The 16,090-nt window shown below is 42.4% G+C and overlaps 1 protein-coding gene across 4 annotated transcripts in view; it reads right to left on the bottom strand.

The window, feature by feature from the left end:
* kif6 (kinesin family member 6) overlaps positions 1–16,090 on the bottom strand; it is a 610,920-nt gene that overhangs the window by 60,875 nt on the left and 533,955 nt on the right. For all 4 annotated transcript variants that reach the window (XM_072247507.1, XM_072247523.1, XM_072247530.1 and 1 more), the window contains one exon: positions 4,701–4,795. In XM_072247507.1, the coding sequence (XP_072103608.1) occupies positions 4,701–4,795 (95 nt within the window). The remainder of the gene's footprint in view (positions 1–4,700; positions 4,796–16,090) is intronic.

Here is a 16,090-nt window from a genome sequence, read left to right as displayed (position 1 = left end):
AATTAGAAACTATAACCTGATTTAAAAGAGAATTGCATTTCAAATTGAAATCCTGTTTCGTACTTAAACAGGAACAGAGGCAAGTAAGGAAAGGGAAATTGATCTATGGAGTGAAACCTACTGACTCTTACAGCTAGCTTGAATGGTTCTTGAATGCTGCTGGAACCATACTGTCATTTGTAAAAAAACAATGCTATTCCCTTTCCCTGTTCCTCCTCTCATCTGTTCTCAAGATGTGGCTTTCCATTCTAGAAGATCTGAGATGTTCACCCTCTTTAAAGAACAGGGTTTCCCATCAACATCATCGATGCTGTCCTCAACTGCATCTTCTCCATTTCCCATACTCACCCCTTACTCCCACCTTCAAAACAAGGATAGGGTTCATTATGTTCTTACCTCCCACCTCAAGAGCCTCCATATCCAGTGATATCCACTGATCACCCTCCTGGCACTTATCCCCTGTAAGCAGGATAAGTATCACACCTGCCCCGACATCTCCTCTCTCAGCATCACACAGGGCCCCAAACAGTCCTTCTAGGTAAGCGACATTTCATTTGCAAGTCTGTCCGGGTCATCTGTGCTCCCAGTGTGGTTGACATAGATTGGGGAATGGCTTTGCCAAGCACCTTTGCTTCATTCGCCTACAAAAGATTGGATTTCCTGGTGGCCACCCATTTCATCTAATATCCTATCCCCATTCCGACATGCCAGTCCATAGCCTCCTCTACTGCCATGATGAGACCACACTGATTGGAGAAGCAGTACCTTCTATTTGGCCTGGATACCCTCCAATCTGGTGGCATGAACAGTGATTTCTCTAACTTCTGGTTACTTTTCCCCTCCCCTTCTCTTTTTTTCCATTTCCCATTCTAGCTCTCCTCCTATCCCTTCTCTTCTCCTCACTTGCCCATCACCTTTCTCTGGTGCCCATCCTCTTTTCCTTTCTTTCATGGTCGACTGTCCTCTCCTATCAGATTCCTTCTTCACCCCTTAACTTCTTTCTCCTATTATCTCTCAGCTTCTTACTTCATCTCCCCACCACCACTCACCCACCTTCTCCCTCAGCTGGTTTCAACTATCACCTCCCAGTTTAACTCCTTCTCCCTCCCCCATCTTTTTTACCTTGGCTTCTTCCCCCTACCCTTCCAGGCCTGATGAAGGGCCTCTCCCCAAAATGTTGAAGACAGTTGGTTAAACTGTTTCATCGAGTGTTGGTTAAGCAATGGACATTAACTGGGATAAAACTGCTGACACAGTCACAAACGAATAAAAACTTGACAAAAACCCACCACGTTTCACTATGTGCATTGGGGAAGACAAGGTGAATATTTTAAATAGGTTGCACTTTCTCATAACTTACACCAAAGCATTCTTCCACACTCTGGTAAGTTTCAAATTTTAAATAATTGCACACACAAACTAATACTGATTACTGTATTCATGAGAAAATAGTTCATTCAACAACTTCAAAGAGAAGCTAATATCAGCTCCAGCAACTATTTAATCTACAAAAATTCCATTCCTGCAAATTTCCTGTTCAAATATTATTTTAATTTTAAATTTAATGAACTACTTGTAGAAGCAGACAAGCCATCAGAAGGTCTTTTGAAAAGGCAATCTCATTATGTGTGCTAATGAGCTATTCTCTAGGGAATGGCTCAATGGATTGAGTGATAATGAATTGCCTTCAACTCTACAATAGATGCCAGTATCAATCCTTGACTGTGTTGGATTATCTGGTTTTCAGAAACCTCATTCCTGTGCCAGATTTTGTGAGCTGGCTGTATGTTTTGTGCAAGTAAGCTGCCTAAAGGCTGATTTATACTTGTGCACAACTGTACGCTGTAGCCACGTACCCTACGCTGTACACCTCCCCCAAAATATAACTATGCATCGCGGCAATGCAGACCAAAACAACTGTGATTGGTCCACTTGGTAGCATTGCATTTCCTCCTACGCTGCAGTAGCTTCCCATTGGGCAACTGAAGGGCAGGGAAGGAACTCTGGCTGCAATGCTTTCCATAAAGCTTTACAGACCTTCGAAATTATGGAGGACCCTGTGCTTGACGCCAGTTTGTAGCTAGCTATTACAGCCCGTTGACTTCCACCTGAAGCTAAAACTCGAATGGTGATTGCCAGTGTCTGAGTATACTGTGAATATACTGTTGCGAAATAAATGGTTGGAGACGATGAACCAAATCGTCAAATCTACCTGCCGACATCCGAAAATATTTGAAATGCATTTCCTCGTCCATGTCTCTCAGTGGCTGGACAAGCTCAGAAAATTCACCCTCCTTCAGTTTCAGTCGCTATTATTTGAAGTTTGAGTTTCTTTGTGTTGAAACTCAACACAGTGGCATAGAAACCCCACTGCCAACTAGTGTTTTGGTGGTGAATTGCAGTCTCACCAACGCACAAGTATAAATGCTCACAACGGCATAGCCCACTTGCGTAGGCTACGGCGTAAGCTAGTACGCACAAGTATAAATCAGCTTTAAGGCTACGTCCACACTAGACCAGATAATTTTGAAATCGCCGGTTTCGCGTAAAAACGATAAGCGTCCACACCAGGCGTTTTTGAAAATACCTCCATCCACATTAAAATGGGATTTTGGGTGAATCTCCTCCTACTGGGCATGCGCAGAACACATCTACAGAAAACAAGTGAAGAGGAAAAGGTATACTTGGTGCTCGTTCGTCCAGTTACAGACTAGAAAAACTTAAAAGGAAATTGCCAAACCAAGGACAGCTGTTGGCTCTCGTGCAAGAGGACTTAAAACTGAAAAAACAAATACTGGAGCGTATGGAGGCAATGATGAGGAATATGATGGCTCCCCTCCAGTACTTTTCACCGCCACAATACCAGCCTCACAGCCACTACAATAGCTACACATACGGACACACAGACCCCTGGGTGGCCCCACCACCATCTTCTCCACTCCCACAGAGGGGTCACCCTGGAAACATTTCCTACAGCCATAGTCTCTTCACTGATGAAGGGGACAACAGGTTTTTTAAAACCTCCGGTTACCCCGTACACACTACAACGCCCAACTGGCATTTTCAGATTTAAACACTCTGGAGAGCGTTTTAGAAAAGCTCCGTTTTCGGGGGAGGAAAACACCGTTTTAGTGTGGATGGAGAGCCAAAACGAAGAGAAAAAGCTTCGCTTATCGATTTATCCGGTCTAGTGTGGACATAGCCTAAGTGTTTACAGAAATTCACCTTTACACATACGACACCCTGATGTCAGTGAAGACTTATGAGAAAGTAAGGAGCACCTTGGAGTGTATTGGGGTTGTCAATAATTATATTTAAATTTGCACTGGATATTGGTATTACAATATTAGTGGCTGAAAAATGAGAATTTTGCAGTGACTGACTCCTCCTACAAAGCGATCAGAAATGTAATGCAATACTTTCCATATAGGTGCTGTGGTTCCAATAGCATTCAAGAACCTTCTAAGACGCTCAGTCAGCCAGGAAGAAGAACCTGGATGATCAGCACTTCATTGGCTACCTTCAACATCCACTCCATCCATAACCAGGGCACTGGCTGTTGTACATACTGTCTAATGGACCACTGCAGTAACTTGCTAAGGCATCTTTTGCAGCACCTTGCTGAGCCCTGGCCTCTGCCATCTACAAGAAAACTCACCAATGTGTCTACTTCCTGAAGGGGCTGAAGAAATTTGGCAAGACCCTGCTGACTCTCACCAATTTTTATAGGTGTACCATAGAAGCATCTTATCTGGATGCATCACACAGAAAATGCTGGAAGAACATAGCAAGTCAGGCACCACAGCATCTAGGGTGCAGAATAAACATCTGATGCTTTAGGCCGAGGCCCTTCATCAGGACCCTCCGTAGATGCTGCCTGGCTTGCTCAGTTCATCCAACATTTTGCGTGTGCTGCTTAAAATTTATAGCATCCGCAGCATCTCCTGTGCTTATGATCTGGAAGTATGACCATTTGGTATGTGAATTCCCTCCATGGTTTCTTTCTGTACTTCTCACTGCCTCAGTAAAGCACCCACCTACCATGGATGTTTGGTCTTCTCCCCTCTCTTATTGGGCAAAACGTATAAAAACCTGAAAGCATGTGTCAACAGGCTCAAGGACAACTTTTATCGCACTGTTATAAGACTATTGAATGGTTCTCCAGTACGAGAAGATGGATTCTACCTCACAATCTACTTCATTATGATTTTGCACCTTATCGTTTACATACATTGTTCTTTCATTGTAATTGTAATACTTTATTCTGCTTTGTTATATTTTTATCCTTACTACCTCGATGCACAATGTAAAGATTTGATCTGTATGATCAATATCCAAGACAATTTTTTCACTGTACCTCAGTATATGTGACAATAATAAATCAATACCAAATATGCTGCCATTTCCAAGTTCCTCTCCAAGACTACATAATATATTCCTTTTTTGTCACTGGGTGAAAATTCTGGAATTTCCTACCTATAGTGCCACGAGAGCACTTTCATCTCCGAAACTGCAGAGGTTCGAGAGAGTGAGAGTGGGTCAGCCACACCATCTCAAGGGAAATTAAAGAAGGCCAGTAAATGTTAACCTGAACTGTCAACAACGATCATAACATGGGAACAAAGAACATCAGCAAGAAGGTCTATGCCTCCCTTAGGTACGCATGCAAAGTGTTAAAGTACAAATCTGTTATTTCTCACCTGCTGCTGTGAACGTTCCTTAGGGAGGGTGTCGGAGTCACAGAAGACGTCCAAGTGTTCTGCGTAGTGGCCTCGGACAGTTGTTCCTGATGAGCCTGAAGTAATAGAGTGAACACAAAATGGTACAACAGTACTGCAATTTAAAAAAAAATGTTCAACCACCTCGAGTAGCAAGGCAAAATCACAGAAGCTGCTGAAAGAAGTGCTCAGTGCCAGGTCAGAAGGGCAGCTCTTCAGTTTCAGCCTTCCAATTAACATGTTCAGGTGCTAGGAACATTCCTATGTGCGTGCACAGAAGTGTTAGACTGGACATCTGGAAGAATTTAACTTCAGACTTAAAGCTACTGTCAGTGAACCTGATAATAAATATTTTCCAAAGAGAATTCTGATTTCAGAATTTGCTTCCCTAAAGGAGAAAATAAATATTTGATGGATATTGCCTGAACAGAACATTCTAGAATAAGAATACCATTTTTACATTATGTTATACAGTACATAACTTTGCACCTAAAGTCCATATTTGTACTTGTTGCAACATAAAAGTCATTGTGAGTACATCAAATCACGCCAACAATCAGCTGAGTTCTCATGATACTGGATTGGATGCATCACATTGACATGGAAACATAGTATTCATACAACAGAATTCTTGCCTTCCCACTGATGCCATTTTGCTTATCTCTGCAGCAGGATCCAGTAAGAAGGTACAGAAGCCTATAGTCCCGCACCACCGGGTTCACAAACAGCTATTTGCCTTCAACTACCCGGTTCTTGAACCAACTGGCACAACCCTAGTCAATGTAATTTAACAATATGACCACTTTGATCACTTTACACTAAAATAGATTTTGTTTTTTTTAAATTCTAATTGTGTTCTCTTCTAAAAGTTGTGTATAATTTATGATTAATTTATACTTTACTTGTGAATGCTGTTTATTTGATAATATGTCCCTTTATGCCGCTGCAATTAAGTTTTTCATTGTCCATGTGTGTACATGTCCTTGTGCATTTGACAATAAAGTCAACATTGACTTTGACTTTGCTATTGATCTAACCCCAGAGATGAACCTAAAGGCATCAGTGGAAGAGGAAGAATTACATTGTATTAGTATCTGTCTAAGATACTTTCCATGGGAGTTCATGTGTAGCCAGCTGTGCAGTTGCTAAATATACCTCTGTGAGGGAGTGGTTTGTAGATTTGAAGGAATGTTTACCTTGAAAAACCTACAAAATAAATATCTATAAAAGAGGTGAAGAAAACTATTTCAAAAGGCCAGGCTGCCTTGATTGCTACTTTAACTGCAGATGGTTGGCTGAGGCTTGTGTTGAAATAACAAGTTATATGGGGTCACAGTCCTGGTAATCATGGTGGGTGGGCAGAACAGACCATCGTTGTTACAACAGGTGTGACAGGAATCACCTCAATGCCAACTCTGGATGACATCAGAGCCAACATGGCAGTGTGTCTCAATTTAAAATGGAAGACCAAAGGAACTTATTTTAAATTGTAATTTCAAGTGGGGAAAGGTATATTTCAACAAAAACAAAAACTTAGCTATCACTTAAATCTTCACACGCATTTCTCCCTTTGCAATTCCTAACAGTCTGCTGCTCAAGATGCGATCTTTGTGATGGATGGACGTTGACCAAAAATAAAGTCTTCACTGAAGGCTCAGCAAAGTTTTGTGAATTTGATTGAAAACACACAGTTTTAAAACCTCAGCGGAAGTTCAGTGCTCAAAAGGGTCAAACAATACTGAACTGACTTTAATAAATCACAAACTAATCTGCTTTAGTACATCGGCTTTTGGTGTCTCAAGAAAATCTGCTGCTGCCCCAAGAGAACACTTTGACTGCAGATTTGTGAGGAAACTCCACCTTATGGGATCATTTTCCAAAATACTAGGGATTCTGGTTAATCAGGACACATCGGGACGAGTACATTTTGGCCCAATTAACCAAAATTTCATGAAAATATTTTTAAAAAGACAAACTACAATTTAACTGAGTAAAAATTATGCAATTAAATGAACTATAGAACAAATTAGAACACTGCTAATGTTCCTACATTGCACCTGTCGCTATTTTAAAAATGTTCGCACTATGCATGGTGTAGTGTCTAACAGTCACACAAGTGCACACAACTGACACTAGTTTAAACTGTTATATCCTTCAAACCTTCATCTTCATTGTAATATTCAAGATGATTGTCAATACTTTCAAATTCTTCATTGCTCCTAACCTACAGAAGTAGGGAAATTGTTTCATTTTCACGTCTGGCCATGTATTGCATATCCAAGCCTCAATGCTTGAAACCACAGTGAGCAAAACGGTTCTGAATTGTCTTACTGCTTATTTCTCACCAGCTATCAGTGACAAAGATCCCTGATTTTTGAACACAAACAAATGATGTTACTTCAAAACTATTCACTCTAACTAAGCATGTTGTAATGTCCAATGGCCACACAAGTGCACTGGACCGGTGCTAGTTAGGGAACAGTCTCCTTTACAATTAAGTGACATAGTGTTGCAAATAAATAAAGCAAATCCCAACTATTTTCTCAATTAGTTTTCGTTCTTTAAGAGCAGTCTCAGATAAGCAGCTGCCCCAATTAACCAGATTCCACTATACTGACTATTAAACTATGAGAGACATATATATTTACAGATGCAGAATATATTAACAACAGGGCAAAAATTTGCAGATTTTAACAATCAAAACAAATTCTGAACTGGAGAAATATTTCTGATAAACCATTGTTTTTGAAACCTGAATCATCCCACTTCCAGCATTCCATATGAATTGGTTCCTCTTCTAATGCCACCAGTGTCAACTGCTTTCCCTTGGCACCTTCCCCTAGCAAATACAGGAGATACAATACCTGCCCTTTTACCTCCGTCTCCCCTCTACCCACAAGTACTCTTTACATATTAAGAAATGGAGTGAACTTCATTCACATCTCACAATGTGGCCTCCTTTACGTCTGCGAGACAGTTTGTGTCACCACTTTGCAGAATACCATTATTCAGTACGCAAGAATGACCTCAGGCTTTGAGTTGCATAGCATTTTATCACACTCTCCGCACATCACTTTCTCTTTGACCCCCAATCCTGTTCTACTGAAGTTTAGCAAACAGCACTTTGAACATCACCTTATCTCCCAATTCCACACATTACAGCCTTTCCACAATGAATTTAACAATTTGATGTTATGCCTACTCGTAAAATTATCCTACTAGGTTTATAACATTCACATTTCAGATAATAACTCTGCATATAATCCATCTCTAAACTGACCTAAGCTTTCCTTACTTCAAGTTCAAGTTTACTGCCATTCAACCGTATACATGTATATTGCCAAAAGAAACAACATTCCTCCAGACCAAGGTGCACAGCACAGTACATATATCTCTCTGGTGAGGTCACTCGTCTGAGTGCTACTGGTACCATGTAACCCAGTATTACCTGTCGGACGGTTGGGTGGTCAGCGACTAAACCGGCTCCCCCACCAGGCTTGCCTGGTGAGGAGGGTGGCTAGACACCCTGCAGGACGAAAAACAAGACCTGTCAAAGGGCAGATGAACTCTCTGGTAGGGTCAACGGCCATCTAGCAAACACGTGCCGTGAAGCGCGAAAAGGGCATCCCTTGCAGCAAAGCTTGGTCTGGTCATTCACTGCAACAGAACCTCCCCCAGCCGTCTTGGACCCCACCATGCAGCTGGATGCGAGAGGGGATGTCGAGAGGGGGGGTTTGGACCTATGCAACCCCCTACTCACTTAAAATCCACCCACGTACATGCTGTCCCTTTCTGAGGAGTAGGATACCACCCCACTAACTGACTGAAAGGAACCATCATCATCCTATGGGATGGATAGCCAGACAGACATATATCTCACACAACTTATAAAATAATATTACCACAAATAAATTAACAAATAACAAGATATATTTCAGAAGACTGATATTTAGCATGAAGTGCATTTATGACACAAGTTAAAAAGTAAACAGTAAAATGCTACTGGTGCTTCATAAGTGATGAGATCTTATAAACACAAGAGATCCTGCAAATGCGATAAATCCAGAGTAAAACACAAAATGCTGGAGGAACTTAGCAAGTCAGGCAGCATCTATGGATTAAGGTCAGTGCAACATTCTTCCTTATTCTTCTTTCATTTTAACTACCATACATTTTATCATGCAACACACATCAAAGTTTCTGGTGAATGCAGCAGGCCAGACAGCATATCTAGGAAGAGGTACAGTCGACGTTTCGGGCCCGTCAGGACTAACTGAAGGAAGAGCTAGCTGCAGCCATCACATATCTCAGCATAAATAGAATCCCAACCTTGCAAACCACTTTGTGAACTCTTTTGTTACTTTTGAACCAAAATCCATGCTGGAACCATGTTTGAATCCTTTTAATCATGCTTCCACTCTCCACCTCTTCCTTGTCACAAAATATTTATGTATGAGGAGTGAGCTAGAGAATTAGGATAGTAACTTGTGGTAGAAAGAGGAAGCATAGTTGCTGATCTCTGGTATATTTTGATATAAACAATGACATAGTTCCAGTAACACAGGTTCAAACCTGATCTCTAATGTAGCTGTGTGGAGTTTGCATACTCTTCCTGTATGGTGGTTTGCTCCAAGTGCTCTGCTATCCTCCCACATCCTAAACATGTGAAGGTTAGGTTAATTAATTAGTCACTGTAGCATTAAGTTAGATAAGTTGGGACTGGGAGAGATATACCCCAGGCTACTGTGGGTAGTGAGGAAAACGATTGCTGAGCCTCGAACAATGATCTTTGCATCATCAATAGGGACGGAAGAAGTACCAGAGGATTAGAGGGTTGCAAACGTTGTTCCCTTGTTAGAGATAACCCAGAAAATTATAGACCAGTGAGTCTTACTTCGGTGGTGGGCAAGTTGTTGGAGAAAATCCTGAGAGGCAGGATTTATGAGCATTTCGAGAGACATATTCTGATTAGGAATAGTCAGCATATCTTTGTCAAGGGTAGGTCATGCCTTATGAGCCTGATTGAATTATTTGAGGATGTAACAAGACACAGTGATGAAGCTAGAGTAGTGTATATGGACTTCAATAAGGCATTTGATAAGGTTCCCCATGCAAGACTCATTCAGAAAGTAAGAAGACATGGAATCCAAGGAGACCTTGCTTTGTGGATCCAGAATTGGCTTGCCCACAGAAGGCAAAGTGTGGTTGCAGATAGTTCATATTCTGCACGGAAGCCAGTGACCAGTGGTATTCCATAGGGATCTGTTCTGGGACCCTCCTCTTTGTGATTTTTATAAATGACCTAGATGAAGAAGTAGAAGAGTGAGTTAGTAAGTTTACTGATGACACAAAGATTGGGGGCGTTGTGGATAGTCTGGAGGGTTGTCAGAGGTTACAGCGGGACATAGATAGGATGTAGAAATGGGCTGAGAAGTGGCAGATGGATTTCAATCCAGATAAGTGTGAAGTGGTTCATTCTAGTAGGTCAAATTTGAAGACAGAACATAATATTAATGGTAAGACTCTTGGCAGCATGGAGGATCAGGGAGATCTTGGGGTCCGTGTCCATAGGACATTCAAATCTACTGCTCAGGTTGACAGTGTTGTTAAGAAGGCTTATGGTGTGTTGGCATTCATCAACCATGGAATTGAGTTCAAGAGACGTGAGGTAATGTTACACTTATAGAAGACCTTGGTCAGACCCCACTTGAAGTACTGTGTTCAGTTCTGGTCACCTATAGTATGTGGATACTGTAGAAAGAATGCAGAGGAGATTTACAAGGATGTTGCCTAGATTGGAGAATATGCCTTATGAGAATAGGTGGAGTGAACTTGGCCTTTTCCCCTTGGAGCAATGGAGGATGAGAGGTGACCTGATAGAGGCATATAAGATGATGAGAGGCATTGATCGTGTGGATAACCAGAGGCTTTTTCCCAGGGCTGAAGTGGGGGCATAGTTGTAAGGTGCTTGGAAGTAGATACAGAGGAGATGTTGGGGGCAAGTTTTTCCACACAGAGAGTGGTGGGTACGTGGAATGCACTGCCAGCAACGGTAGTGGAGACAGATATAATAGGGTCTTTTAAGAGACTCTTTGGTAGGTACATGGAGCTTAGAAAAATAGAGGGCTATATGGTAGGGTAATTCTAGGCAGCTTCTAGAGTAGGTTACATGGTTGGCACAACATTGTGGACCGAAGGGCCTGTAAATGCTGTAGATTTCTATGTTTCATGTTCTATGTTGATAGTGAAGGAACAGTGGTATATTTTCAAGAAAGGATGGTGTGTGGCTTGGAGAACAACTTGGAGGTATAGATAAGTGGTAGAATCTTGTGAGTTGATGGGAATGTTGGGTGGAATTAATGGAATGCTAGGAGGATAGGCTACAGGGAAAATTATTGGGGTAATGGGTTTGCTTTGCGACATGGCAAATAATCGTCGGGCCAAATAGTCTCCTTATAGGTCTAAATGAAATAGACAATAGACAATAGGTGCAGGAGTAGGCCATTTGGCCCTTCGAGACAGCACCGCCATCCACTGTGATCATGGCTGATCATCCACAATCAGTATCCAGTTCCTGCCTTATCCCCATAACTTTTGATTCCGCTATCTTTAAGAGCTCTATCCATCTCTTTCTTGAAAGCATCCAGAGACTTGGCCTCCACAGCCTTCTGGGGCAGAGCATTCCATATATCCACCACTCTCTGGGTGAAAAAGTTTTCCCTCAACTCCGTTCTAAATGGCCTACCCCTTATTCTTAAACTGTGGCCTCTGGTTCTGGACTCACCCATCAGCGGGAACATGCTTCCTGCTTCCAGCGTGTCCAATCCCTTAATAACCTTACATGTTTCAATAAGATCCCCTCTCAGCCTTCTAAATTTCAGAGTATATAAGCCCAGTTGCTCCAACCTTTCGACATATGACAGTCCCGCCATCCCAGGAATTAACCTTGGAAACCTACGCTGCACTCCCTCAATAGCAAGAATGTCCTTCCTCAAATTTGGAGAACAAAACTGCACAGAGTACTCCAGGTGTGGTCTCACCAGGGCCCTGTACAGCTGCAGAAGGACCTCTTTGCTCTTATACTCAATTCCCCTTGTTATGAAGGCCAGCATGCCATTAGCTTTCTTCACTGCCTGCTGTACTTGCATGCTTGCTTTCAGTGACTGATGTACAAGAACACCTAGATCTCGTTGTGCTTCCCCTTTTCCTAACTTGACTCCATTTAGATAATAATCTGCCTTCCCGTTCTTACCACCAAAGTGGATAACCTCACACTTATCCACATTAAACTGCATCTGCCCACTCACTCAGCCTGTCCAAGTCACCCTGCGTTCTCATAACATCCTCCTCACATTTCACACTGCCATCCAGTTTTGTGTCATTGGCAATAAGGAAATTGGTAATAGTTGAAAGAAATGTCATACCAATGCAGATGAGGAAGATGTGGTGCAGGAAAAGGCAGTGGAGATTGTGTCAAAGATTACTAAAGCATTGAGAAGATAGAAAGTGTGCCACTGATGATCTCATTTTTGGATAATTTTGGCATTTCAGTATTGCAGAAACTCAATTTGATAAGTTCAACTATCAAACTGCCAAAAAATGAGGAATATGGGCCATGGTTACTTGTTCAAGTACTATGATAAATTTCAAAACTCAAAAGGTATCAGTGGGTACAGGGAACAAGCAGGAGTATCATATTAAAATAGATGATTGCAATGTTTAAAAGACATTTAGGCAGGTTCATGGATAGGAAAGGTTTAGGGAAATGTGGGACAAATGCAGGGAAATGGAAACCAAAGTAAACACATTGGTTATCATAGAAAAGTTGGTCTAAAGGGGTCATTTCCATACCGTATGATCAGTCATGATCATTATGAACGGCAATAAATTCTGGAAAGGCTAAATGGCCCACTCCTGCTCCTTTTCCCAGTTTTTGTACTATATTTCTATTAAAAAGGCTCTTAGTGATTCCACACAAAAAACAATGACTGTTGAACACAATCCCTCTTTGAAATTCTCTCATCTGCACCCTCCTCCAATGCCCATTCTTTGTGGTGTAGTTTGGTGGGACTATACTCTCTTGCTTTTATTCTTATTTACCCAGTCATTGGCAAAACATCACTGGCATTGTCTTCTCTTTCCACTTCCATACCATTAACTCCAATGCTCCCATTCCCCAATTTGAGATTACGTTCTAGACTCTCTGGATATTTATCTATGACCTCTCTCTGAGTGGCGTCGTCTGAAGGCACAATGTTAGGCCTCGTGATGACACAAGCGACACCAAGATTTACCTTATCACCATCTTCCTCAGCTCTTCCAATGACCTTAAAATTGTCAGGTTGCTTGAAGCACTTCTACCATTGGCCAAATAATTTGTTTTCCCAAGTTCTGCCTTGACCAAAGCTATTGCTCACTTTCAATTCTCCTATTTAATTGGAGCTGAATAACCATTTGAGGTAAACCAAGCTGTTCACCACCTTTATACAGTTTTTGATCCAGGAATGAAACCATCTCAATGCATTTCATAGCTGACCATTTTCATTCTATCTAGTGCAACTGAGATATTTCAAAACCCTTGTCCCTGTACCTTAACTGGAATCAATTGTTTGTGTGCAAACTCTGTGCTCACTATACTAGTTCCTGGCTCAGCATTGCTTTAACTTATAACATCTCGGAGTTGTACGTATACGGTGATATACATATACTTTGAAATGCCTTGGAAAATTTTTGTTACAATAAAGGTGGTTAAGTAATGAAAGGTGTGATTATTGATATTATCTATCTTAAGGTCCGGATAATACTACCAAGATCTGTGAGATCTGGACTCTCAGTCTGTTTGCAGAAGCATGTTAAATTATTGTTCTACAAGCTTCTATAGATATATAGTGGAAAACATTTTGATTGGTTGAATCATGGACTGGTATAGAAACTCCAAGGAACAGGATCACAAGAGGCTACAGAAAGCAGTGGGCTGAAGTTCCTTCAAGGGTACAGTTCTCCCATCATCAAGGACATCTACGTGATACGGAATCTCAGGAAGTCAACCTCCATCATCAGCAACCCCCACCATCTGGGCCATGTCCTCTTCTCTATGTTGCAATCATGCAGGAGGTACAGGAGCATCTTCCCCACTACCAACAGGGGTTTTCACCCTAAAATTACTTTGGACATTTACTTTCTCTCTCTATGTGCACTAATGTGTTTGTTTATTTTGCGATGTAAGTTATGTACAATTTGTGTAATTTAAGTTTGTGTTAACAGATGCTTGTCATGTCTGTAATATATTCTGTTGTTGCAAAAAGCTAATTGTCATATTTAAACACCATGTTTTTATGCCAATGACAATAAACTTGAACTTGAACTGCCCTCATAACACTCCTGAGCATCCATTCCTTTATATTTCGACTTAGTTGGATGATAAACTAATTGCTGCATTACCTACAATGGGTAGTATTCATTCAATAATAGCACATTTGTTAAGACAGACCTGAGTTCAAGCCCCACTTCTTTGATATGAGATGTATTCTACATTAACACTTTAGTGCTGAGTACCAGATGTGCTACCATGAGATTAACTGAAAACAAACAGAAAAGAATAAAAACGCAAAAGGTCAAAGGGCTTCTTGAGCTTGCTTTCTGCTATTCAACAGGATCATGGCTAATCTTGCTGGCTTCAACTCCATTTACTTGCCTGATCTCCATTCTCCTTGAGTTTCCAAATATCAGTCTACCATAGCCTTGAATGCATGTTAATGACTGCAAATCAAGGAGATCACCAAGGATTTCTGGTTGATATCCAACCAGCATTAGTGCCTACACTTCATTGACTGTAGCTGAGTTCACATTTACCTCTGCATTTCTTAATTCATACATTTAATGTATGTTGTTTTGAGGTGACAGACTGACAGGCACTCTGTGAGCCGCATGGAGAGGATATTGATGGGCTCACAGAGTGCATCACTGATTACATCAACTTCTGTGTGGACTGCAATGTTCCGACAGGAAATGTCCTTTGTTATTCAAATAACAATCTGTGGGTAACAAAGGACATTAAGGATATCCTGAACACTAAAAGGAAGGTGCTTAGAGATGGAAATAGGGAGGAGCTGAGGGCAATACAGAGGGACCTGAAAGCCAGGATCAGGGAAGCTAAAGACAGGTATAGGAGGAGGAAGCTTGAGTGGAAGCTCCAGCAGAACAACATGAGAGAGGTCTGGAGTGGGATGAGGACCATCACTGGGTTCCAGCAAACTAGCAGCAGAGGAGCTGAAGGCAGCGTGGACAGGGCCAATGAACTTAACCTGTTCTTTAACAGATTTGACATTGTGGCCCCTGCCCATCCCCCACATGAGTCATCTGTTGTCGGCCCCCAACCAACACATATTCCACTCTCTCCTCCTACCCCTCCCCTCAGTCCCCCACCCTGCTCTCATGACTATACCCCTTCCCCACATGAAACCACCACGGTGGACTTCACAGCTGAACAGGTGAGAAGACAGCTGAAATGTCTCAACCCAAGCAAGGCTGCAGGACCGGATGGTGTGAGTACCAGGGTGCTCAAAGCCTGTGCCCCTCAACTATGTGGAGTACTTCGCCATGTCTTCAACCTGAGCCTGAGGCTCCAGAGGGTTCCTGTGCTGTGGAAGACGTCCTGTCTCGTCCCTGTGCTGAAGACGCCGCGCCCCAGCGGCCTCAATGACTACAGACCAGTGGCATTGACCTCCCACATTGTGAAGACCCTGGAGAGACTTGTTCTGGAGCTGCTCCGGCCTATGGTCAGGCCACACTTAGATCCCCTTCAGTTCGCCTACCAGCCCCGACTAGGAGTTGAGGATGCCATCGCCTACCTGCTGAACCGTGTCTATGCCCACCTGGATAAGCCAGCGAGCACTGTGAGGGTCATGTTTTTTGACTTCTCCAGTGCGCTCAACACCATCAGTCCTGCTCTGCTGGGGGAGAAGCTGACAGCGATGCAGGTGGATGCTTTCCTGGTGTCATGGATTCTTGATTACCTGACTGGCAGACCACAGTACATGTGCTTGCAACACTGTGTGTCCGACAGAGTGATCAGCAGCACTGGGGCTCCACAGGGGACTGTCTTGTCTCCCTTTCTCTTCACCATTTACACCTCGGACTTCAACTACTGCACAGAGTCTTGTCATGTTCAGAAGTTTTCGGATGACTCTGCCATAGCTGGATGCATCAGCAAGGGAGATGAGGCTGAGTACAAGGCTACGGTAGGAACTTTGTCACATGGTGTGAGCAGAATTATCTGCAGCTTAATGTGAAAAAGACTAAGGAGCTGGTGGTAGACCTGAGGAGAGCTAAGGCACCGGTGACCCCTGTTTCCATCCAGGGGGTCAGTGTGG

The sequence above is a fragment of the Mobula birostris genome, chromosome 2, assembly GCF_030028105.1.
Source record: "Mobula birostris isolate sMobBir1 chromosome 2, sMobBir1.hap1, whole genome shotgun sequence".
Taxonomy (NCBI): Eukaryota; Metazoa; Chordata; class Chondrichthyes; order Myliobatiformes; family Myliobatidae; genus Mobula; species Mobula birostris.
The sequence above is the reverse complement of the archived record's forward strand: the minus strand, read 5'-3'. Positions and strand labels throughout refer to the sequence as shown.